The sequence below is a fragment of the Lipophrys pholis genome (assembly GCF_963383615.2).
Source record: "Lipophrys pholis genome assembly, chromosome: 15".
Classification (NCBI taxonomy): Eukaryota; Metazoa; Chordata; class Actinopteri; order Blenniiformes; family Blenniidae; genus Lipophrys; species Lipophrys pholis.
Genome location: NC_137642.1, coordinates 28,014,295 through 28,038,818, shown reverse-complemented (window position 1 = coordinate 28,038,818; position 24,524 = coordinate 28,014,295). Strand labels below are relative to the sequence as shown.

The 24,524-nt window shown below is 50.6% G+C and overlaps 1 protein-coding gene across 6 annotated transcripts in view; it reads left to right on the top strand.

Moving 5' to 3' along the window:
- Positions 1–23,985, top strand: part of LOC308121220 (echinoderm microtubule-associated protein-like 6) — a gene marked incomplete at both ends in the record, with an annotated part of 32,516 nt that extends 8,531 nt beyond the window's left edge. The window contains 39 exons of one of the 6 annotated variants that reach the window (XM_080482345.1): positions 1–101; positions 3,834–3,907; positions 4,160–4,287; positions 5,246–5,383; positions 5,475–5,616; positions 5,688–5,802; positions 6,128–6,340; positions 6,419–6,586; positions 6,736–6,842; positions 7,087–7,205; positions 7,309–7,495; positions 7,738–7,843; positions 7,931–8,024; positions 8,746–8,846; positions 10,071–10,273; positions 12,176–12,287; positions 12,976–13,103; positions 13,371–13,512; positions 13,590–13,742; positions 13,845–13,976; positions 14,072–14,160; positions 14,310–14,486; positions 14,587–14,821; positions 14,888–15,014; positions 15,112–15,190; positions 15,768–15,897; positions 16,757–16,855; positions 17,344–17,364; positions 18,649–18,822; positions 20,762–20,970; positions 21,204–21,361; positions 21,518–21,632; positions 21,709–21,897; positions 22,231–22,403; positions 22,573–22,744; positions 22,862–22,965; positions 23,045–23,198; positions 23,675–23,775; positions 23,961–23,985. The exon at positions 1–101 is cut by the window's left edge and continues 35 nt beyond it. In XM_080482345.1, the coding sequence (XP_080338471.1) occupies positions 1–101; positions 3,834–3,907; positions 4,160–4,287; positions 5,246–5,383; positions 5,475–5,616; positions 5,688–5,802; positions 6,128–6,340; positions 6,419–6,586; positions 6,736–6,842; positions 7,087–7,205; positions 7,309–7,495; positions 7,738–7,843; positions 7,931–8,024; positions 8,746–8,846; positions 10,071–10,273; positions 12,176–12,287; positions 12,976–13,103; positions 13,371–13,512; positions 13,590–13,742; positions 13,845–13,976; positions 14,072–14,160; positions 14,310–14,486; positions 14,587–14,821; positions 14,888–15,014; positions 15,112–15,190; positions 15,768–15,897; positions 16,757–16,855; positions 17,344–17,364; positions 18,649–18,822; positions 20,762–20,970; positions 21,204–21,361; positions 21,518–21,632; positions 21,709–21,897; positions 22,231–22,403; positions 22,573–22,744; positions 22,862–22,965; positions 23,045–23,198; positions 23,675–23,775; positions 23,961–23,985 (5,194 nt within the window). Of the gene's footprint in view, positions 102–3,833; positions 3,908–4,159; positions 4,288–5,245; positions 5,384–5,474; positions 5,617–5,687; positions 5,803–6,127; positions 6,341–6,418; positions 6,587–6,735; positions 6,843–7,086; positions 7,206–7,308; positions 7,496–7,737; positions 7,844–7,930; positions 8,025–8,745; positions 8,847–10,070; positions 10,274–12,175; positions 12,288–12,975; positions 13,104–13,370; positions 13,513–13,589; positions 13,743–13,844; positions 13,977–14,071; positions 14,161–14,309; positions 14,487–14,586; positions 14,822–14,887; positions 15,015–15,111; positions 15,191–15,767; positions 15,898–16,756; positions 16,880–17,343; positions 17,365–18,630; positions 18,823–20,761; positions 20,971–21,203; positions 21,362–21,517; positions 21,633–21,708; positions 21,898–22,230; positions 22,404–22,572; positions 22,745–22,861; positions 22,966–23,044; positions 23,199–23,674; positions 23,776–23,960 lie in introns of all 6 variants that reach the window. The other 5 variants (XM_080482346.1, XM_080482344.1, XM_080482342.1 and 2 more) reach the window with 5 other exon arrangements.
- Between the last annotated feature and the right edge of the window lie 539 nt (positions 23,986–24,524).

Genomic DNA, 24,524 nt, shown 5'->3' with positions numbered 1-24,524 from the left:
CTTTGCTACAGGAGGAAGAGACGGCTGCATCCGACTTTGGGACGTCGACTTCAAGGCGATCACCAAGATCGACCTGCGGGAGGGCGAGCAGGGCTACAAAGGTACAAAATAAAAGCACCAAGTTGGATGGTTATTACAGTGACTGTCAAAATAAAAGCACCAAGTGCAGAAGAATAAGGACTGGGAGTCATGACACGACGGAGGAAACTTTGTTCTGATTGGCTCTACTGAGCATGTGCAGAACTAACCTGGTGCCCAGGAGCAATAGCAGCGTTTCAGCCATCGACTTGTGACCGAGCCCGAACGTTTCAAGAAAGTCTCGTTTTCGCCCGTTTGCACGACGACGACGTTTTTCAAAAGGTTGCACCTCGGGAGTCGTTTTCACAGAGCGGCATTCTCATTGGCTCCGAGCGCCGCTGTCGCTAGTTCCTGTAATTCGAGTTACTGGTGATTTTCCAGGTTGAATCCTGCAGCTCTTCTTCTTCTTCTCCTCCTCCTCCTGCTGAAGCTGAAAGGTTCTCCTCTCCAGCTCCGGTCCGTCGGAGGTTTACTCTCTCACAGTATCACAGTCCGGTATCACAGTCCAGTATCACAGTCCGGTATCACAGTCCAGTATCACAGTCCGGTATCACAGTCCGGTATCACAGTCCGGTATCACAGTCCGGTATCACAGTCCGGTATCACAGTCCGGTATCACAGTCCGGTATCACAGTCCGGTATCACAGTCCAGTATCACAGTCCGGTATCACAGCTAGTGGAACACTGAACCCTTTAATAACCTTTAAATTTAAACTCTCTTGTTACAGATTATAACGACGTCTCACTTCTAACAAAACCAAACTTTTCCTATTTAACGTGGCTGAAACATGAAGCCAATTTTTAATGAAACTTTCTGTTTCAGTGAACTCTCTCGCCAACCTCTCCTCCGGCTGTTGCATTGTGGGTATTATTGCACGCCGCTCGCAGGGCGCTGAGGCTGGTTCGATAGTAACCAGGTCACTAGTCTTCATGGCAGCGTCACGTGTCGCGTTTTGGTCAAAACGCTGAAGGAATTTATATATTATTGCTTTTATTTTCTTGGTTTTACTGGACTGGAGCCGGTTTTACTGGACTGGAGCCGGTTTTACTGGACTGGAGCCAGTTTTACTGGACTGGAGCCGGTTTTACTGGACTGGAGCCGGTTTTACTGGACTGGAGCCGGTTTTGACCCGCAGGTCTTTTATTTTATTCTATTTTTCAGATTCATGTACAAAAACATTAATCTGAGAGAAAAGAAGCTCCGTACCAGATTTCTGCCGTAGCGAGTTTCCATCTATAGCCCCTGAGCAGACACACAACATAATATTACTTATTTACAAATATAACATACAATGAAAATGTAGAACATTATTAATAACCATTAAAATGTAACACCGGCTTTCAAAAAAGGTTCCGTACAGATATTAAAACTCTTCTGGTACACATCAAATAGAGAACACTTTATAATACACATTATAAATATAACCTACAGTAAAATCAGGAACATTATTATGAACTATAACCATTAAAATTCAACACCTGAATTCCTAAAAATGACTAAAATACACGATACAACAATACAGTGGACAATTAAAATAGACGAATGCCGACACAGCTGGTTTTCTGTGATTAACTCTCCTGGTTTAGAGTTCTGGATGTGCCCGTCCTGCTGGTGGGACTTGATTTAAAGAAGAAGAAGAAGAAGAAGTGGTATTGATTAGTGGCTTTGTAAACGTTTATTACATTTAATTAAAATGGAGTATTTGATTTAAGAAGCAGCATCTTTTCGTTCCAGCTGATTTAATCTCCCAGGATTCAGCAGTGAGAAACATTGAGGTGAATCCAAACGTCTCCTGTCAAGACTTTAATTCTTTAGAATAAAAGTCGTGGATCATGAAAACCAGAAGAATCAGAATAAAGATGCGTCCGGGTTCCAGGGAGGACGTGGAGCTTCTGAAGCTTCACAGAACGTTTCCCCTCCGGCGCCTCAGGAGTCTGAAGCTGAGGCCTGCTGCTGCCGGCGCCTCGTCTTCTCTGCGTCTGAAGTTATTTCAGGTCTTGTTTCATCTGGCGAAGCGGCAGAGACGAGTGTCTGTGGCAGTGGGAGGCGGCGCGGCGCGGCGCGGCGTGCTGAGCTGTGGTCGCCATGACGACAGACGTTAATTAAAGAGCTCAGCTCCGCTGGGAGGAACGAGGAGGCTGAGGAAGGATCGTCTGAAGAAAAGTTTCACTTCCTGTCAGAACGACAACATCAAAACGCAGGAAAACACAAAGCAACACGACACTTCAGACCAGATCGGATCGATCGTTGATCGGTTTGATCAGCTGAGTTGGTGACGTGTCTTATCGTTGGTTTGTAAAGTTCTGGTTGGTCGATAAGGGATTTTGTTAGTAGCCCGGTGTCCGGGGTCAGGTGGTTAGTTCTATGTTGAGTTGGCTGCCTGCATTTTAATTAGTTGCTCATTGGTTGGTTGGTCGGTCAGTTTGCTGTCTTTTGTATTTTGTTGGTTGTTTGTATAGGTTAGTTGGATCTGGGTTGATTAGTTTCCTATTGGTTGGCTGGATTAGTTATTGATTTTTGTTGGTTAGTGGCCTATTGGTTGTTTGGCCGGTTGGTTGGTTGGTTGGTTGGTTAGTCGGCTGGTTGGTTGGTTGATTGGTTGGCTGGCTGGTTGGTTGATTGGTTGATTGGTTGGCTGGCTGGTTGGTTGGTTGATTGGTTGGCTGGCTGGCTGGCTGGTTGGTTAGTCGGCTGGTTGGTTGGTTGGTTGATTGGTTGGCTGGCTGGCTGGTTGGTTAGTCGGCTGGTTGGTTGGTTGATTGGCTGGTTGATTGGTTGGTTGGCTGGCTGGCTGGTTGGTTAGTCGGTTGGTTGGTTGGTTGATTGGTTGGCTGGCTGGTTGGTTGGTTGGTTGGTTGGTTGATTGATTGGTTGGTTGGTTGGCTGGCTGGTTGGTCATTTGGTTGGCTGGCTGGCTGGCTGGTTGGTTGGTTGGTTGGTTGGTCGTTTGGTTGGCTGGCTGGTTGGTTAGTCGGCTGGTTGGTTGATTGGTTGGCTGGCTGGTTGGTTGATTGGTTGGTTGGTTGGTTGGTTGGTTGGCTGGCTGGTTGGTTGGTTGGCTGGCTGGCTGGCTGGCTGGCTGGTTGGTTGGTTGGTTGGTTGGTTGGTTGGTTGGTTGGTTGGTAAACTTATTAGTTGTTGGTTGCTTTTTGTTAGATCCGGTCACTTTTAGGTGGATCCGGTTCCTGCTGGTTGGCTGTTCGGTTGTTTAGTTGGTCATTTTGTTGGTTGGTGTTCTTTTGGTTAGTTGCTGGGTGAGTTTTTGGTTAATTCATATCTGAATTCATTTTTTTTTACCAGTATATAATCACCAGACTTACTCAGTAGTGTTTCTGGAGTCTCGATCAAGACGATTCTGCTCACCATCATTTGTCTGGGTTGAATCAAAGAATCTCTAAAAACTCACATTCAGCAGTTTAACTGTTTAGCTGGATGTGTGAAGTTGTTGTGAATCACTTCTGGTAGGTGGGTAGGTTGGTGAGAATAAATGTTTGAGTTCCTGCTTCTTAAACTAAAAATACTTAGAGAACTGAAACATTAAGCAGTAACAGCAGCAGGCAGATTGTGGAGCTGCTGAGTTTCACTTCATTTTCTCATTATCCTCATTAACAGACGTCACCAGGTCCAGTCTCCAACTCCTCCCGATCAATAACCACCCGCAGTTCAGCTTTCATCTTTTTATAGTTGTCTTCCTCTAATTACCCTTGTGACTTCTTTTCAATTCTGTTTTTAACCCCCCCCCCCGACCCCCCAGGTCTGTCCATTCGCAGTGTTTGCTGGCGAGCCGACCGGATCCTGGCGGGGACACAGGACAGCGAGATCTTTGAGGTGAGGAAGAAGACGATGAAGGTGGAAACAATGGATTATATGATTAGATGATACTCTCTATGCACACACTCATGTCAAACACACACACACACACACACACACACACACACACACACACACACACACAGGTTCTCGATATGTTCTTCACTGGTAACCAGGTGGTAAAACAACAAAGTAAGGCGGTTGCCATGGAGCTGCTGTCGCTCTGGTTCTCGGGCTGCTCCCTGTCTCACCAACACTTTGCCCCTACAGGTGATGGTGCGCGACCGGGACAAGCCACTGCTCATCATGCAGGGACACAGCGAGGGCGAGCTCTGGGCGCTGGACGTCCACCCCAAGAAGCCGCTGGCCGTCACCGGCAGCGACGACCGCTCCGTCAGGTCGGTGCTCCGTCAGGTCGGTGCTCCGTCAGGTCGGTGCGCCGTCAGGTCGGTGCTCCGTCTGGTCGGTGCTCCGTCAGGTCGGTGCGCCGTCAGGTCGGTGCTCCATCAGGTCGGTGCTCCGTCTGGTCGGTGCTCCGTCAGGTCGGTGCGCCGTCAGGTCGGTGCTCCGTCAGGTCGGTGCTCCGTCTGGTCGGTGCTCCGTCAGGTCGGTGCGCCGTCAGGTCGGTGCTCCGTCAGGTCGGTGCTCCGTCTGGTCGGTGCTCCGTCAGGTCGGTGCGCTGTCAGGTTGGTGGTCCGTCTGGTCGGTGCGCCGTCAGGTTGGTGCTCCGTCAGGTCGGTGCGCCGTCAGGTCGACTCCCGGGAGTCAGAGAGGAGGTCTGTGAGTCTGCGACTCCTCTGAGACCAACTAGTGATGGAGTCAGGAGGAGAGAGGTTTGGGGAGAACGTCTGAGACAACAACAACAAACAACCACAAACTACCAGAACAGGAACCACAGCAGCAAGACAACAGATCTGCCAGGATTCAAACGGGTGGGGATAGAGCAACGGAACCGAGCAGCCTGAAGCTTTAATACACACTGGGAGGAGGGGAAGATCAGACACAGCTGGAAACACCCCAGAGAAGAGGAAGTGTAAAACACAACAGACAGGAACTAGAACCGAAGAGTAAGACATGCAGAACAACACTGTGAAAATAACTTCTACTGCCGTCCAGACATGACAAACAAGAACTCTAAGATGCTCATATATTAAATATCACATGACGTAATGGAAACACAAGAAAACACCAGGAAGAGTTTTTGGTTGTGAGGTTGGTTGGTTCTTTGAAAACACCTCAAAACTAATCGGTGTGTGTGTGTGTGTGTGTGTGTGTGTGTGTGTGTGTGTGTGTGTGTGTGTGTGTGTGTGTGTGTGTGTGTGTGTGTGTGTGTGTGTGTGTGTGTGTGTGTGTCAGGTTGTGGAGCCTGGTGGACCACGCCCTCATCGCCCGCTGTAACATGGAGGAGGCGGTACGCAGCGTGGCGTTCAGTGTGGACGGATCCCAGCTGGCTCTGGGTATGAAGGACGGCTCCTTCACCGTGCTGAGAGTCAGGTGACACACACACACACACACACACACACACACACACACACACACCTGGGTACACCTGCCGTTAACGGGCCGTCTGACTCCGCCCCCTCAGAGACATGACCGAGGTGGTTCACATCAAAGACCGTAAAGAGGTGATCCATGAGATGAAGTTCTCTCCAGACGGGTCGTATCTCGCTGTGGGATCCAACGACGGGCTGGTCGACGTTTACGCTGTGGCCCAGAGATACAAGAAGGTACACGCCACTGTACTGTAGTACTGTACTGTAGTACGCTGTACTAGTGTGTGTGTGTGTGTGTCCTGCAGGTTGGAGAGTGCAGTAGATCCTCCAGCTTCATCACACATCTGGACTGGTCTGTGGACAGTAAGATCCTGCAGAGTAACGACGGAGCTGGAGCGCGACTCTTCTACCGGATGCCCAGTGAGTCTCCTCTGACCTCTGACCTCTGACCTCTGACCTCTGAGAACCGACGAGAGGCAGTTCGCTCTGCGTCTCCGTCTGAGTTTCAGCTGCACAGCCCTGAGTCAAATCTGCACAGTCATCGTTATTTTAGATGAAAGAAAAAAAAACCTTACAACTGTGTGTGTGTGTGTTCAGACCATCTATTGATCTACACACATTATCTAAATGCTAAATAAAACTTCTGATTGAGTTGATTAGCTGCTGTGATGATCTGATGTGTTGCCATGGCGACAGCCTCTCCAGGTCAGGTCAGGTCAGGTCACAGTCTCTGCTGCTCCCTCAGTGGGGAAGCCCGTGGTGACGAAGGACGAGGTCAAAGGTCAGCGCTGGGCCTCCTGGAGCGGCGTCCTGGGCTCCGAGGTCAGCGGCATCTGGCCCAAGTACTCCGACGTGTGCGAGGTCAACGCCGTGGACGCCAACTACGCCGCCGCCGTGTTGGTTACCGGGGACGACCTGGGCCTGGTGAAGCTGTACCGCTTCCCCTGCCTGAGGAAAGGTGCTGCAGCCTTCATCCCTCCTCCTCCTCTTCCTCCTCCTCATCCTCACTACTCACCTGACTCTTTCTGTCTTTAAGGAGCCAAATTCAAGAAGTACATCGGCCACTCGGCTCACGTCACCAACGTGCGCTGGTCACATGACCAGCAGTGGGTGATGACCACCGGGGGAGCCGACCACGCTCTCTTCCAGTGGAGGTTCCTGCCGGAGGCCGTCATGAACGGAGGGCTGGACGTCAACGTACAAGGTGCATCCATCTCTTCATCCATCCGCCTGCTCATCCATTTGTTCGTCGTCCATCCAGTCAGTAAAAGTCCAAGCTCAGTGCCAGGAGGGGACCCCCCCCTTCCCCCCCAGTGGGTAGTTCTACTAGTTAACCCGTACTTTGCTCTGCAGATGCTCACGGAGACTCGAACAGCGAGGAGTCGGACAGCGACGTGTCCGACGTCCCGGAGCTGGACTCCGACATCGAGCAGGAGACACAGATCAGCTACGACCGACAGGTACGACCGGCGCCGCTGTTGCCGTGGCGACGGAGTGGTGAGAGCCGTCGGCTGTCCATTCCATCAGGCTGTGGGACGGCAAAGCTGTCTGATCTCCAGTTCCAGGCGCAGGACGGCTTTGGTTCTGGTTCTGACATGAAACGTCTCTGCAGGAAATACAGTGTGTGTGTGTGTGTGTGTGTGTGTGTGTGTGTGTGTGTGTGTGTGTGTGTGTGTGTGTGTGTGTGTGTGTGTGTGTGTGCAGGTGTATAAGGAGGACCTGCCTCAGCTCAGGCAGCAGAGTCGGGAGAAGAAGCAGCAGGTTGGATCTCTGAAGCGTCAGCTCGGTCCAGACCAGGGCCTCCGCCTGCAGTTCGTTCACGGGTAACTCCCCCAACTAGTTATTAGTTACTTGTTAAAGTAACGAATTACTTTAACTGCTGAAAGTTCCTGTGTTATTAATGCTGAGCTGCTCCATGCCCTGCAGGTATCGAGGCTACGACTGCAGGAACAACCTGTTCTACACTCAGGGCGGCGAGGTGCTGTACCACGTGGCGGCGGTGGGCGTGGTCTACAACCGGCAGCTGCACAGTCAGCGCTTCTACCTCGGCCACGACGACGACATCCTGAGTCTCAGCATCCACCCGCTGAAGGACTACGCTGCCACGGGGCAGGTGGGAGCCCGGCCACGCCCCCCCACAGTCAGACAAACACCAAACTACCAACATATCCAACATTTTACACGCTATAGCCTCAGAAAATCCTCTTTACAAGATTGATTCATCCCCAACTGGGAAACTATTCCTGAATATAATGGGTTGTGTTTTACAAACATCACAGAAACAGGAAGTCTGTCCATCAGAGAAGCCTACCATATATGGTCACGTGATGTCACAGCGGCGTGTTACCTGTGCAGGTGGGCAGAGACCCGTCCATCCACGTGTGGGACATCCAGAGCCTGAAGTGTCTGTCGCTGCTGAGGGGCTTCCACCAGAGGGGGGTGTGTGCACTGGACTTCTCAGGTACACACACACACACACACACACACACACACACACACACACACACACACACACACACACTAGTAAAGGGTGTGTTTGTGTCTCCAGCTGATGGGAAGAGTTTGGTTTCTGTCGGAGTCGATGACGGACACTCCATCGTGGTCTGGGACTGGAAGAGAGGAGAGAAGCTCGCTACTGCCCGGTACTGCACAAGTACTCAAAGTAATACTCGTACTCAGATAGACTACTACTCATACTCGGGGACAGGAAACTACATCTGTCATTGATAAGGAGCATTGTAGCTAACATGTTAGCGTTGCTGAGCGACAATGCTACAACTAGCATACATTACACCTGCTACAATGTTAGCTTCAGTTTAGCATGTTAGCTCACTGCTAATGAATGAACGAGCAACTTTAAACCAGTGACTACCTGTCCTCCGTCCTCCATCCTGTCCTCCGTCCTCCATCCTGTCCTCTGTCCTCCATCCTGTCATCCGTCCTCCATCCTGTCCTCCGTCCTCCATCCTGTCCTCCGTCCTCCATCCTGTCCTCTGTCCTCCATCCTGTCATCCGTCCTCCATCCTGTCATCCGTCCTCCATCCTGTCCTCCATCATGTCCTCCATCCTGTCCTCTGTCCTCCATCCTGTCCTCCGTTCTCCATCCTGTTCTCCATCATGTCCTTCATCCTGTCCTCTGTCCTCCATCCTGTCCTCCGTTCTCCATCCTGTTCTCCGTCTTGTCCTCCATCCTGTCCTCCGTCTTGTCCTCCATCCTGTCCTCCGTCCTGTCCTCCGTTCTCCATCCTGTCCTCTGTCTTGTCCTCCATCCTGTCCTCCGTCTTGTCCTCCATCCTGTCCTCCGTCCTGTCCTCCGTCCTCCATCCTGTCCTCTGTCCTCCATTTTTGTGTTTGTGTCTTCAGGGGTCATAAGGAGAAGATCTTTGTGGTGAAGTGTAATCCCCTGCTGATGGACAAACTGGTCACCGTGGGAATCAAACACATCAAGTTCTGGAAACATGCTGGTAAAAATGTCTGTTTTAGTGTTTATATTTTTCCTCATACTTGATTTGTTGGACTTGTGGGAGGAAAGACAGGGACACACAGGAAGAACATTCAGACTCCACACAGAAAGCCCCCGGCTGGTGTTTAACCCAGGACTTCTTCTGTGTGAGGCCAGAGCACCAACCACTGCACCACCATGCCGCCTGACCACCAAATCACCTGAAGCATCACGTCACTGATGGAGAGCTTCAATTATTCTAAATAGAATAAAAATCATTTGAATTAATAATTTAAATAACCGACGACAGCATAGAAACATCTGGGATATCCAAGATGGCGGCAGCTCCAGCCAGAACATCAACATTTGGAAAAAGCTCCAGACTTTGTCAAGGAAAGAGCCTTGAATCCTGGAGAAAGTCTGGATGAAGTGAAACTGAAGCTTTTTCCTCAGAGAATCCAGATGTGCAGAGATCCAGAGGACAAACGGGATCTTGTGACACGAAGCCTCGGGAACCTTCAGGAGGTTCTGGGACGCTGAGACGTAAACAAACCGGGGATGTCCCGCCAAAATAAAATGCTGGAAATACCAGTTAGTCTGAGTGTGAAGAGGAACTTCCTCCAGGAAGTTTTTATTAGAGACGAACATCAAGAACTAGAACTGGATCCTAAGTAGTGTTTTTCCATGTAGACTCATGTTAAAGGATTATTTTGCTTTGTACTGTATGATAATATATAATTTTGTGGGCTTATTCCATGTCTGCACAGTTAAAATATGTATAACGAAAAGAGAAGTGGGCCTGAATAAAAACCCTGTGGAACGCCACGTCATCACCAGTCTTCAGCTTTACTGACGTTAACGTTAACGCTCAGCAGAGATTCAGCTGCCAGTTATAATATTCATAAACAGATAAAGCAAGACTGAGTAACTGTGATATGTGGTTTATCCTGTAGGGGTCGCACTGTTGAGATTATCACGACGAGTCAGAAATAAGCATTGATTAACATTCCTCCTTTATACAAAAGAACATTCAGGTTGTCTTCAGAACGTGGATTAAATCTGGACGTTTTCTGCTCAAAAACAAAAGATTAGATTTCTTTTTATTAAATAATTGCACAATTTTTAGGAACTATTTAAGGCACCTTTCTTTGAATGAGACACACTTGTAATACCAGGTGCTACCAGATGATGGTGTAGTGAGTCATCCTGAGAACAAGGCACAGAAGGTTCTGGCTCCTCCCTCTAGGTGGCGGCCTGACCTTCAGGCGCGGTGCGTTCAGGAGCGTCGGCCGGCCGGAGACCATGATGTCGGTGTGTTACTGCCGCTCCGAGGCGCTGGTGTTCTCTGGAGCCGCCACCGGAGACGTTTACATCTGGAAGGAGCCGCTGCTGCTGAAGACGGTCAAAGCTCACGACGGGCCGGTGTTCGCCATGTTCTCCCTGGACAAGGTGAGGGGGCGGGGCCACACGTCTTCCTCTTAACATCCAGATTATAGAGCATCTTCCTCCTCTTAACATCAGATGATAGAGCATCTTCCTCCTCTTAACATCAGATGATAGAGCATCTTCCCCCTTAACATCAAATTATAGAGCATCTCCCTCCTCTAACATCCAGATGATAGAGCATCTTCCCCCCTTAACATCAGATTATAGAGCATCTTCCTCCACTAACATCCAGATTATAGAGCATCTTCCTCCTCTTAACATCAGATTATAGAGCATCTTCCTCCTCTTAACATCCAGATTATAGAGCATCTTCCTCTTAACATCGAGATTATAGAGCATCTCCCTCTTAACATCAGATTATAGAGCATCCTCCTCCTAACATCAGATTATAGAGCATCTTCCTCCTCTTAACATCAGATTATAGAGCATCTTCCTCCTCTAACATCCAGATTATAGAGCATCTTCCGCTTAACATCAGATGATAGAGCATCTTCCTCCTCTTAACATCATATGATAGAGCATCTTCCTCCTCTAACATCCAGACTATAGAGCATCTTCCTCCTCTTAACATCAGATTATAGAGCATCTTCCTCCTCTTAACATCCAGATTATAGAGCATCTTCCTCTTAGCATCGAGATTATAGAGCATCTCCCTCTTAACATCAGATTATAGAGCATCTCCCTCCCCTAACATCCAGAGTATAGAGCATCTTCCTCCTCTAACATCAGATTATAGAGCATCTTCCTCCTCTTAACATCAGATTATAGAGCATCTTCCTCTTCTAACATCCAGATTATAGAGCATATTCCTCTTAACATCAGATGATAGAGCATCTTCCTCCTCTTAACATCAGATTATAGAGCATCTCCCTCCCCTAACATCCAGAGTATAGAGCATATTCCTCCTCTTAACATCAGATTATAGAGCATCTTCCTCCTCTTAACATCAGATTATAGAGCATCTTCCTCCTCTAACATCCAGATGATAGAGCATCTTCCTCATCTAACATCCAGATTATAGAGCATCTTCCTCCGCTTTACATCACATTATAGAGCATCTTCCTCCTCTAACATCCAGATGATAGAGCATCTTCCTCATCTAACATCCAGATTATAGAGCATCTTCCTCCGCTTCATCACATTATAGAGCATCTTCCTCCTCTAACATCCAGATTATAGAGCATCTTCCTCTTAACATCAGATTATAGAGCATCTTCCTCCTCTAACATCAGATTATAGAGCATCTTCCTCCACTGAAGAGAAAGGAATGTGTAACAGCGTTCAAAAGCCCCTAAAAGAGACAAAAAACCCAAAATAAAGATCTTAAAAACAAAAAGATTTTAAAGATTCAGCAGCTCAACTAAAGAATCTTTCCTCCGTCTTGTTTCACCTCCTGAGTTCCAGCTGCAGAATCACAGCGTCGCTCTGCAGAGCTGGAAGACATCCTGGATCATAATTCATTGATTTTAGTGTTTAAAGGGAGTGAATGGTGTGTGTGTGTGTGTGTGTGTGTGTGTGTGTGTGTGTGTGTGTGTGTGTGTGTGTGTGTGTGTGTGTGTGTGTGTGCGTGCGTACAGAGGAATATGAGATGTGAGTGGGAGGAACATTAATAAGGACAAAAGACAGGAGGAACACTCACCATGACTCAGCAGTTCTGCAGCTCACGGCTGCTCCCTGCTGAGTCATGGTGTTCAGATACTGACAGGTGGTCGGCCGTTTTCGCAGAAAAATAACTGCAAAGACACAAAATGACCATGACATTATCAGAAAGTACTCTGAAAGAGCTGCAGAAGTACAATAAATCACCACAAACTCGTGGTGTCATGGCGGCAGGAAGATGGCGGGGCTCGAACCGGGGCTCTGCAGTGCTGACTCCTCTGTGTGTGTGTGTGTGTGTGTCCGCAGGGGTTTGTGACGGGGGGGAAGGACGGCGTGGTGGAGCTGTGGGATGACATGTTCGATCGCTGCCTGAAGACTTACGCCATCAAGAGAGCCGCGCTGTCGCCGGGATCCAAAGGTACGTAGAAATGTTGTCATTTCCACTCCTGCTCCCACACTGCCCCCTGGTGGACACGCACCTGTATGGAAAACACGAGGGAGGCTCCCATACCACTGTTGCTGGTGTCGGACCAACTCTCCTTCTCCAAATGATATTTTGTCAAAACACAATTTACGGTCCGTCTTACTTTTCTCATTAATATTAAATTATATTAGTGAGGACAAGGAACTAGAAATAACCACAGATACACAAAATCGTGTGTGTGTGTGTGTGTGTGTGTGTGTGTGTGTGTGTGTGTGTGTGTGTGTGTGTGAGAGAGAGAGAAGCAGTACAGAGGGATGAGCTTGTGCCTATTTCCTGCCCTGCACTGCCCTCTTGTGGATGAATGAGGAAACACGCCTGTAGGTTTCCTTCCATTACACATCAGGACCAACTCGAGACCGCTAACATATAAAAAACAAAAAAAAATAAAAATAATCATTTATTCAGCTTTTATTTTAATAGAAAAACCTAACTGAGATTAAAATCTTTTTCTGGCCAAGATAGGCAGCAGTACATTAAAGTTTCAGACAAAACACATGTAAGAAACATTTTTGTGTGCGTGTGTTGTGTGTGTGTGTGTGTGTGTGTGTGTGTGTGTGTGTGTGTGTGTGTGTGTGTGTGTGTGTGTGTGTGTGTGTGTGTGTGTGTGTGTGTGTGTGTGTAGGCCTGCTGCTGGAGGACAACCCGTCCATCAGAGCCATCACTCTGGGTCACAGTCACATTCTAGTGGGAACCAAAAATGGAGAAGTTCTGGAGATCGATAAGACCGGACCGATGACCCTGCTGGTCCAGGTGAGACCCTGAGGGTCAGGAGGACCAGATGCTCTATAATCTGGATGTTAGAGGAGGAAGATGCTCTGTAATCTGGATGTTAGAGGAGGAAGATGCTCTATAATCTGGATGTCAGTTCTTCAAGAAACAGATTTATGATCACTTCAGTAACTTCATGAGGTTTGTGTGTGTGTGTGTGTGTGTGTGTGTGTGTGTGTGTGTGTGTGTGTGTGTGTGTGTGTGTGTGTGTGTGTGTGTGTGTGTGTGTGTGTGTGTGTGTGTTTTCAGGGTCACATGGAGGGGGAGGTCTGGGGTCTGGCCCCCCACCCCCTCCTCCCGGTCTGTGCCACGGTCAGTGACGACCGAACGCTGCGTCTGTGGGAGACGTCGTTGAACCACCGCATGGTCGCTGTACGCAAGCTGAAGAGAGGTGAGAGACGCTTTCGCTCCCTCCCGCCTCCCACCGCCCCTCTGCTGAGCACTGCGCAATGTCCCGTCCGTCCACAGGGGGGCGCTGCTGTGCCTTCTCGCCCGATGGGAAGGCTCTGGCGGTCGGACTCAGCGACGGCGGCGTGCTGGTGGTGAACGCCGACACGCTGGAGGACCTGCTGAGCTTCCACCACCGCAGAGACGCCATCTCAGACCTGCGCTTCACCCCAAGTACACACACACACACACACACACACACACACACACACACACACACACACACACACACACACACACACACACACAGCCTCTGATTGGTCCTCGTCCTCTCAGATTCTGGTAATTACCTGGCGGTGGCGTCTCACGACAGTTTCGTGGACTTTTACAATGTGCTGAGCAGCAAGAGAGTCGGCATCTGTAAAGGAGCGTCCAGCTACATCACACACATCGACTGGGACGCCCGAGGTAACACACACACACACACACACACACACACACACACAGTCTCACCCTGTACGTTGGGGTTCTTCTTCACTGAGACCTCTGACTTTGTGTTTCAGGGAAACTGTTGCAGGTGAACACTGGAGCCAAAGAACAACTTTTCTTTGAGGCTCCAAGAGGAAAACGACAAACCATCAAAACCTCTGAGGTCAGTGGTTTACTGTCGGTGAACTCATGGTCCTGCCTGGAGACTGAAAGGTGTGTGTGTGTGTGTGTGTGTGTGTGTGTGTGTGTGTGTGTGTGTGTGTGTGTGTGTGTGTGTGTGTGTGTGTGTGTGTGTGTGTGTGTGTGTGTTAGCTGGAGCGTATCGAGTGGTCCAGCTGGACGTGCGTCCTGGGCTCCAGCTGCGACGGAATATGGCCGACACACAGTGACATCACGGACGTGAACGCCGCCTCGCTCACCAGAGATGGAACTCTTCTGGCCACCGGAGACGACTTTGGCTTCCTGAAGCTGTTCAGCTACCCGGTCAGGGTACGACACACACACACACACACAGACCCCCCCCCCCCGTAGTGGGTCTCTAGTCTGTAGGATGTTGGACTGGTCAGTCAGTAACCTGCCGTGTTTCCAGGGTCAGTACGCCCGGTTCAAACGCTACGTGGGTCACAGCGCTCAGGTCACCAACGTCCGCTGGGCTCAAGACGACGCCGCGCTGCTGACGGTGGGCGGGGCCGACACTGCCCTCATGATCTGGGCCAGGGAGCGTGGGGGCGGAGTCAACACGGAGGGGGAGGGGCCTCTGCTCCGTGACGGCCGGGCGCCCGTGGACAGCGAGGAGTCGGACGACGACGTTGAGGAGGACGGAGGTGGGAGGCGTCTGCGTGACTCACTTACTTAAAGTGTCTCTGAGCTGCAGCTACTTCCTGTTTCAGGTTACGACAGCGACGTCGCCCGAGAGAAGACCGTCGACTACGTCACCAAGATGTACGCAGTGAACCTCCGAGACATGAGAGGAACCAAACCTCCACACCAGCAGAGGGAGCTGTCTGCTGAAGAGAGGTAGGGAGAGGGGGAGAGAGAGAGAGAACCTGTCTCACCTCTGTGTCTGCTGTCGGTTCTGGTTCTGTCGTCTGATTGGCTCATTCTGATCCTCCAGACCTCCGGTGAGTCGAGCGGCGCCGCAGCCGGAAAAACTGCAGAAGAACAACGTGTCCAAGAAGAAGAAACCCGTGGAGGTTTGTCTCTCTGCCTTCACCTGTCGCTCTGTCTCTCTCCCTCTCTCTCCCTCTGTCCTTCTCTCTCTCTCCCTCTCTCACCCTCTCTCCCTCTCTCTCTCTCTACCCCTTTCCCTCTCTCTCTCCCTCTCCCTCTCTCTCTCTCTCTCTCTCTCTCTCTCTCCCTCTCTCCCTTTCCCTCTCTCTCTCCCTCTCTCTCTCTCTCTCTCTCTCGTCCTCTCTCTCCCTCTGTCCCTCTCTCTCCCTCTCTCTCCCTCTCTCGTCCTCTCTCTCCCTCTCTCTCTCTCTCCCACTGTCCCTCTCTCTCTCCCTCTCTCTCTCTCTCTCTCCCCCCTCTCTCTCTCTCTCTCTGTCACTCTCTTTCTCCCTCTCTCCCCCCTCTCTCTCTCTCTCTCTGTCACTCTCTTTCTCCCTCTCTCTCGCCTCTCTCTCTCTCTACCCCTCTCTCTCTCTCTCTCTGTCACTCTCTTTCTCCCTCTCTCTCGCCTCTCTCTCTCTCTACCCTCTCTCTCTCTCTCTCTCTCTCTCTCTCTCTCTCTCTCTCTCTCATGGCGTGCTGTCTCTCGTCCCTCTGCAGGACCTGGTTTTGGATCACGTCTTTGGTTTCCGTGGCTTCGATTGTCGTAACAACCTTCACTACCTCAACGACGGCACAGAGATCGTCTACCACACGGCCGCCACGGCGATTGTCCACAGCCTCAGCACCGGTAACCACGGCAACAGGCAGACTGATACTCCCGGGTTTTCACACTCACGGTGGCCGATGAAGATCAGCTCGCTGTGCGTGCAGACGATGTTTGATTCTGAAGGTCAATCTGAGGCCCGTTGACACCACGACGGCGCTCACAGCCGCTGGAAACATAAAACGTTGTGAAAACACTTTGACTCTGTCTCCATGGAAACGGGGTGAACGCAACTCCTGAGACGCTGCTAATGGTCCAGGTCACCGCGGCCATAGTAACTAGTTGTTCTGCACATGCTCAGTAGAGCCAATCAGAACAAAGTCATGACTCCCAGTCCAGATTCTTCTGGACTTGGTACTTTTATTTTGACATTCACCGTAATAACAATCCAACTTGGTACTTTTATTTTGACATTCACCGTAATAACAATCCAACTTGGTACTTTTATTTTGACATTCACCGTAATAACAATCCGACTTGGTAGTTTTATTTTGACAGTCAGCATAATAACAATCAACTCGATGATCTGTCCGCTAGAACGTCCGTGTTCTCCCGGTGTTCTCTGCTGCGTGTGTGTGTGTGTGCTTTCAGTACAGAAACTACCAACAGCACCCACTAGTGGACCAACATGGAAACTACAGCTTTTCAAGTGTTTCTGTTGTTGTTGTACAAACATCAAACTTTTCTGAAATAAAAATGACGTTTTAACTTGAAACGCCGTCGTGTAAACACAGCCTCGGTTTTACCTGCAGACCACGGTTTCTTTATTTTGGGTTTTTTTTTTATCCGGTTTCTGGTTCCGACACGACACGCTGCAACAGGAATCGAACCGCGAACCTTTTTGCGTGAGACGCCTTGCATTCACCTGTCCCTGTGTGTGTAGGAACTCAGAGTTTCTACGTGGAACACACGGACGACGTCCTCTCTCTGACTGTCAACCAGCACCCCAAGTTCAACAACATCATCGCCACGGGGCAGATCGGTACGTGTGTGTGTGTGTGTGTGTGTGTGTGTGTGTGTGTGTGTGTGTGCATGCAGTGTTGTCCTCTACTAACTGGAGTGTAGAAGTCTGGCTCTTCGCTCCTCTGCTTGGTGTTTAACTGCCTGCTTCTCTATTTTTCTACCGACCGAACAGACAGCAGAGCTCAGTGTGACAACCACTGTCAGGGACACAAAACCACCACTGACCAGAAAACACACACAACAGACACACAACCCACTTGAGGAGCAGAGTGACTCCAGACACACACCTATAGCCTCGGACGGTGACAGACAAACGACGAGGAGACTTTTATTGTTGGGAGTCGTTCCACTGCAGGTGTTCATGTCGTTCCACTGCAGGTGTTCATGTCGTTCCACTGCAGGTGTTCATGTCGTTCCACTGCAGGTGTTCATGTGTTTCTGTTGTGTTTTTGTGTGTCTGTGTGTTTTGGCCGCGTCATTGTCACCGCCGCTCTCACAACACGTCAGGTGACGTCAGTGAACTTTCAGGTAACAAGAAAGACACCTGCAGCACCACCGCACCGCAACTACTGCACCACGCACTGACTGCATCCACCACACTCCACTGCATCGCATTACGCCTTACCCACTACATCCACCGCACACACCACACAGCATCACACTGGACCTACTGCGCCCTCTCCCTCCACCGCACTCTACCATACTGTAAAGCACCGTGTGGTATTTTATCCACCGCACCGATCGCACTCACTGTACCCTCCGCGCTGCACTGCCCCGACCCCACTGCATTCATTTCACTGCATTGTACCACCGCACTGTACCACTACGATTTGCCACTGAACTGTACCACCACACTGTCCCACCGCACTGTAACACCACACTACCACTGCACGGTACCACCACACTGTACCACCGCACCCTGCCACTGCACTATACCACTGCACTGTACCACCGCACTACCACTGCACTGTACCACCACACTACCACTGCATCGTACCACCACACTGTACCACCGCACCCTGCCACTGCACTATACCACTGCACTGTACCATCACACTGTACCATCACACTGTACCACTGCACAACCACTGCACTGTGCCACAGCACTGTAACACTGACTGTACCACCGCTGTACCACTGCACTGTAACACCACACTGTACCTCCACAATACCACTGCACTACCACTGCACTGTACCACCGCTCTGTACCATTGTACTGTACCACTGCACCCTGCCACCACAGTATACCACTGCACTGTACCACCACAATGTTCCACCGCACCACCTCATCACAACAAAGACCCCAGAACACAAAACAAGCTGCAGAAACGTCCGTCAGTCATTTAATCCAACAGCTGATTGACGAGCAGACATTTTATTCTGGATTCCCTGCGTCAATGTTTTTCTTTGTTTTTCTAATTTGCTTTAAACTTTAAAAAATATATTTTTCTAAATTAGTAGAAAACAAATGAATATTATTTTGTACTAAATGAGAATCAGCTGAACACAAGAGACTGAGGGTTGAAGGCTGTGTGAGTCTGTGTGGCGCCCCCTGCAGGCGGACCCCCGCCAGCTGTTGGGTTGAGTTCAGACTGGAAAGATGGTGTGTGTGTGTGTGTGTGTGTGTGTGTGTGTGTGTGTGTGTGTGTGTGTGTGTGTGTGTGTGTGTGTGTGTGTGTGTTCACTCACCCTCGGGGGGCTGCTGGTCTGCTGCTCGGGGTGACTGCATGCTCCCCCGCCTGCCTGCCTGCCCTGTTTGCCTCTCCCAGTTTGCCCCGCCCCCTCTGGCCTGACCTCCTGGTCCTGCTGCAGGTACGACTCCGTCCATCCACGTGTGGGACGCCATGAGCAAGCAGACACTGTCCATCCTCCGCTGTCCGCACTCCAGAGGCGTCGGCTACGTCAACTTCAGCGCCACCGGGAGGCTGCTGCTGTCGGTGGGAGTGGAACCTGAACACACCATCACCGTGTGGCGGTGGCAGGAAGGTCCGACACACACACACACACACACACACACACACACACACACACACACACACACACACACACACACACACACACACACACACACACAGTCTCCACACACTCACCTGACCCGCCCCCTTCTCCAATCTCAGCCAATCACAGGCCAGCTCATTTTAACGGAGCGTTCAGGAAACACAATAGAATCAGAACCAACAGAACGTCAGTAACGTTACGATAATAGAACAATAATGTGACACTATTTGTCTAATTCTTCTCAGTGAAAAGGTAGTGAACAGGTAGTGAACAGATAGTGAATAGTGAACAGGTAGTGAACATGTAGTGAACAGACAGTGAACAGGTAGTGAACAGATAGTGAACAGATAGTGAACAGACAGTGAACAGACAGTGAACAGACAGTGAACAGATAGTGAACAGACAGTGAACAGGTAGTGAACAGACAGTGAACAGGTAGTGAACATGTAGTGAACAGACAGTGAACAGGTAGTGAACAGACAGTGAACAGGTAGTGAACAGACAGTGAACAGGTAGTGCACATGTAGTGAACAGACAGTGAACAGGTAGTGAACAGACAGTGAACAGGTAGTGAACAGACAGTGAACAGACAGTGAACAGGTAGTGAACATGTAGTGAACAGACAGTGAACAGGTAGTGAACAGACAGTGAACATGTAGTGAACAGGTAGTGAACAGATAGTGAACATGTAGTGAACAGGTAGTGAACAGACAGTGAACAGATAGTGAACAGACAGTGAACAGATAGTGAACAGACAGTGAACAGATAGTGAACAGACAGTGAACAGACATTGAACAGGTAGTGAACAGACAGTGAACAGACAGTGAACAGGTAGTGAACAGACAGTGAACAGGTAGTGAACAGACAGTGAACAGGTAGTGAACAGACAGTGAACAGGTAGTGAACAGGTAGTGAACAGACAGTGAACAGACAGTGAACAGGTAGTGAACAGACAGTGAACAGGTAGTGAACAGACAGTGAACAGACAGTGAACAGGTAGTGAACAGACAGTGAACAGGTAGTGAACAGATAGTGAACAGGTAGTGAACAGATAGTGAACAGACAGTGAACACGTAGTGAACAGACAGTGAACAGGTAGTGAACAGATAGTGAACAGATAGTGAACAGGTAGTGAACAGATAGTGAACAGACAGTGAACAGGTAGTGAACAGACAGTGAACAGACAGTGAACAGGTAGTGAACAGACAGTGAACAGGTAGTGAACAGATAGTGAACAGGTAGTGAACAGATAGTGAACAGACAGTGAACACGTAGTGAACAGACAGTGAACAGGTAGTGAACAGGTAGTGAACAGATAGTGAACAGGTAGTGAACAGATAGTGAACAGACAGTGAACACGTAGTGAACAGACAGTGAACAGATAGTGAACAGGTAGTGAACAGATAGTGAACAGACAGTGAACACGTAGTGAACAGACAGTGAACAGATAGTGAACAGACAGTGAACAGACAGTGAACAGGTAGTGAACAGACAGTGAACAGGTAGTGAACAGACAGTGAACAGACAGTGAACAGGTAGTGAACAGACAGTGAACAGGTAGTGAACAGATAGTGAACAGGTAGTGAACAGATAGTGAACAGACAGTGAACACGTAGTGAACAGACAGTGAACAGGTAGTGAACAGGTAGTGAACAGATAGTGAACAGGTAGTGAACAGATAGTGAACAGACAGTGAACAGACAGTGAACAGACAGTGAACAGGTAGTGAACAGGTAGTGAACAGACAGTGAACAGGCAGTGAACATGTAGCGAACAGATAGTGAACAGGTAGTGAACAGACAGTGAACAGGTAGTGAACAGGATTGTGGCTCCAGAGAAACGTAATGTTTGATGAGAGGTGCGCCCCCTGGTGGTGACGGTTTCAGAGCCGCTGGACGAGGCGTGACGCCGTCTGTCCGTCCCGCAGGGTCCAGAGTGTGCAGTAAGGCCGGACACCCGGACCGGATCTTCGTGGTGGAGTTCCGGCCGGACTCGGATTCCCAGTTTGTGTCGGTGGGAATCAAACATGTGAAGTTCTGGACGCTGGCCGGTGGCGCTCTGATGTACAAGAAAGGCGTGGTGGGGACGCTGGAGGACGGCCGCATGCAGACCATGCTGTCGGTGGCCTTCGGGGCGGTGAGGGGAACTCGCTCAGTAACCACTTCCTGTTTCATAAAGTCACTGACGATGGCGTTTTGATACATAAAGAAAATCCATTGTTGTTCAGGGTCCCAGAGACGCTCCCTGAGGAACGCCACAAACAAACAATACTTTTGACATATTTCTTCCTATTTCTTCGGTGCTGAAGACTTTTCGTCCGTAACTTGTTGACATGTTGACATGTTGACATGTTGACGTTCTGTGTGCAGAATAACTTGACCTTCACGGGCGCCATCAACGGAGACGTGTACGTGTGGCGGGAGCACTTCCTGCTCAGGGTGGTGGCGAAGGCTCACACGGGGCCGGTGTTCACCATGTACACCACGCTGAGGGACGGCCTCATCGTCACCGGGGGCAAGGAGAGGCCGTGAGTGCAGCCAATCAGAGGCCGGGGGGGCGGAGCTTCATTGGGACAACTTCAGGGTTATTTATTTGTGTGTGTGTGTGTGTGTGTGTGTGTGTGTGTGTGTGTGTGTGTGTGTGTGTGTGTGTGTGTGTGTGTGTGTGTGTGTGTGTGTGTCAGGACGAAGGAGGGCGGGGCCGTGAAGCTCTGGGATCAGGAGATGAAACGATGTCGAGCGTTCCAGTTGGAGACGGAGCAACAAGTCGAGTGTGTTCGATCAGTCTGCCGAGGAAAGGTCAGAGTTCGTCTTCCTCCTGCTCCTCTTCCTCTTCTTCGTCCTGACACCTCCTCCCCCTCCTCCTCTTCCTCAGGGGAAGATCCTGGTGGGGACGAAGGACGGGGAGATCCTGGAGGTGGGGGAGAAGAACGCCGCCTCCAACCTGCTGCTGGACACTCACTGTCGGGGGGGCATCTGGGGTCTGAGCGCTCACCCCTCCAAGGAGATCTTCATCACCGCCAGCGATGACGCCACCATCAGACTGTGGGACCTGACCGACAAGGTACCACCGACATCGTCATCATCATCATCATCACCACTACTGTCACCTTCATCATCGTCATGTTTATCGTCACCACCATAGTCATCATCTTCATCACCGCCATCTTCTTCATCACCATCGTCATCTTCATCATCCTCACCATCTTCATCATCCTCATCATCTTCATCAGCATCACCATGGTCGTCATCCTCATCATGGTGTTCTTCATTATCATCTCTGTCACCTTCATCAGCGTCACATCGTGCTCCTCGTTATGATCTTCATCACCACCAGTGGCTCCGCCCACTGTGTGTTGTTCAGCTGATGGAGTTGTTTGTGTTGTTTGTTGTGTAGAAACTATTGAACAAAGTGTGTGTGGGACACGCCGCTCGCTGTGTGAGCTACAGCGCCGACGGGGAGATGCTCGCTGTGGGGATGAAGAACGGCGAGGTGCTCCTCCTCCTCGCCAACACTATGAAGATCTGGGCCAAGAAACGAGACCGCAGCGTCGCCATCCAGGACGTCCGGTAGGACGGGGGAGGGGGCGGGGGCGGGGGGGCGGGGGCGGGGGGCGGGGTCAACATGTAGTGTATAGGAGGTACAGGACTGTGTCTGTGTGTGTGTGTGTGTGTGTGTGTGTGTGTGTGTGTGTGTGTGTGTGTGTGTGTGTGTGTGTGTGTGTGTGTGTGTGTGCAGCTTCAGCCCGGACCGGCGCCTCCTGGCGGCGGGCTCGGCGGAGAACACGGTGGACGTCTACGACGTGACGGCAGGTCCGAGTCTGAACCGCCTGGTTTACTGCAGCGTCGCCGCCGCCGCCGCCGCTTTTATCCTGCAGCTCGACTTCTCTGCTGACAGCTGCTACATCCAGGTCACACACACACACACACACACACACACACACACACACACACACACACACACACACACACATACAAACACACACACACACACACAGTGTGATCACATGACCGTGTCGGCGCTCCAGGTCTCAACGGGCGCGTACCGCCGCCACGTGTTCGAGGTTCCTTCGGGGAAGCCGCTGAGCGACCAGAGCGCCATCGACAGGATCACCTGGGCCTCCTGGACCAGGTAGTCGGTGTAATCCAGTACTGCAGTACTCTGACTTACTCTGCGCTCTCGGGCTGACCGTCTGCCCCGCCCCCCTCAGCGTGCTCGGAGACGAGGTTCTGGGGATCTGGCCAAGGAACGCCGACAGAGTGGACGTGACCTGTGCTTGTGTTTCCCACGGCGGCCTGAACGTCGTCACGGGCGACGACTTCGGTTTGGTCAAGCTGTTCGACTTCCCGTGTTCAGAGAAGTTTGTGAGTCCCTCCTCCTCCTCCTCCTCCCCCTCCTCCTCCTCCTCTTCCTCCTCCTCCTCCTCCTCCCCCTCCTCCTCTTCCTCCTCTTCCTCTTCCTCCTCCTCTTCCTCCTCCTCCTCCTCTCCTCCCTCCTCCTCCTCCTCCTCCTCCTCTCCCTCCTCCTCTTCCTCCTCCTCTCCGTCCTCCTCTTCCTCCTCCTCCAGCTCCTCCTCCTCCTCCTCCTCTCCTCCCTCCTCCTCCTCCTCCCCCTCCTCCTCCTCCTCTTCCTCCTCCTCCTCCTCTTCCTCCTCCTCTCCCTCCTCTTCCTCCTCTTCCTCCTCCTCCAGCTCCTCCTCCCCCTCCTCCTCCTCCTCCTCTCCCTCCTCCTCTTCCTCCTCCTCTTCCTCCTCCTCCTCCTCCTCCATCTGAGATGTGTGTGACCCTGTTAATGTCTGTGGTTTGTTTGTTTGTTTGTTTGTTTGTTTGTTTGTTTGCAGGCCAAACACAAACGTTGCCTCGGACACTCGGCTCACATCACCAACATCCGATTCTCCCACGACGATCGACACGTGATGAGCACCGGAGGAGACGACTGCAGGTCTCACACACACACACACACACACACACACACACACACACACACACACACACACACACACACACACACACACACACACACACACACACACACACACACACACACACACACACACACACACACACACACACGTGGAGAGAGAAACACATAAACACTCTGTTTACTTGTTTGTTTGTTTGTTTCAGTGTGTTTGTGTGGAAATGTTTGTAAACGAAGCGCCTTACTGAGCAACACCAGAGGAAATCGAACCTGGAACCCCGACAGGAGACACTCTCAGCTCATGTTTACAGCCACAGCGCCCCCCGGAGGAGGTCAGGGTTAATGGGGAGGGGGGTTTGGCGCCCCCCGGTGGTCGCAGCAGGTTCTGCTGATGGAGCCGCAGGAGGAAACAGGCAGATTCTTCACTTTGACTCTTTTTCTCTGACGTGTGACGTCGAGTATTTGTCTCTTTTTTTGTGTATAAATTTGCATTTTTCCTCAAGAGGAAATGAGACTGAGAGAGAATCTGCTGCTGAAAAAAACCAAACTGAGGTCCTGTTTCCATGACAACAACTCCAACTGAACACAAAAAAACTTTCCTCGTGTTTCTGGGTCCGTTCACAACGATGCTCCGGGCGGCCATGGTGACAAGTCGTTCTGCACATGCTCAGTAGAGCCAATCAGAACTCCTCCGTGGTGTCATGACTCCAAGTCCTTATTCTATTGGACTTGGTACTTTTATTTTGACAGCCACTGTAATAACAATCCAA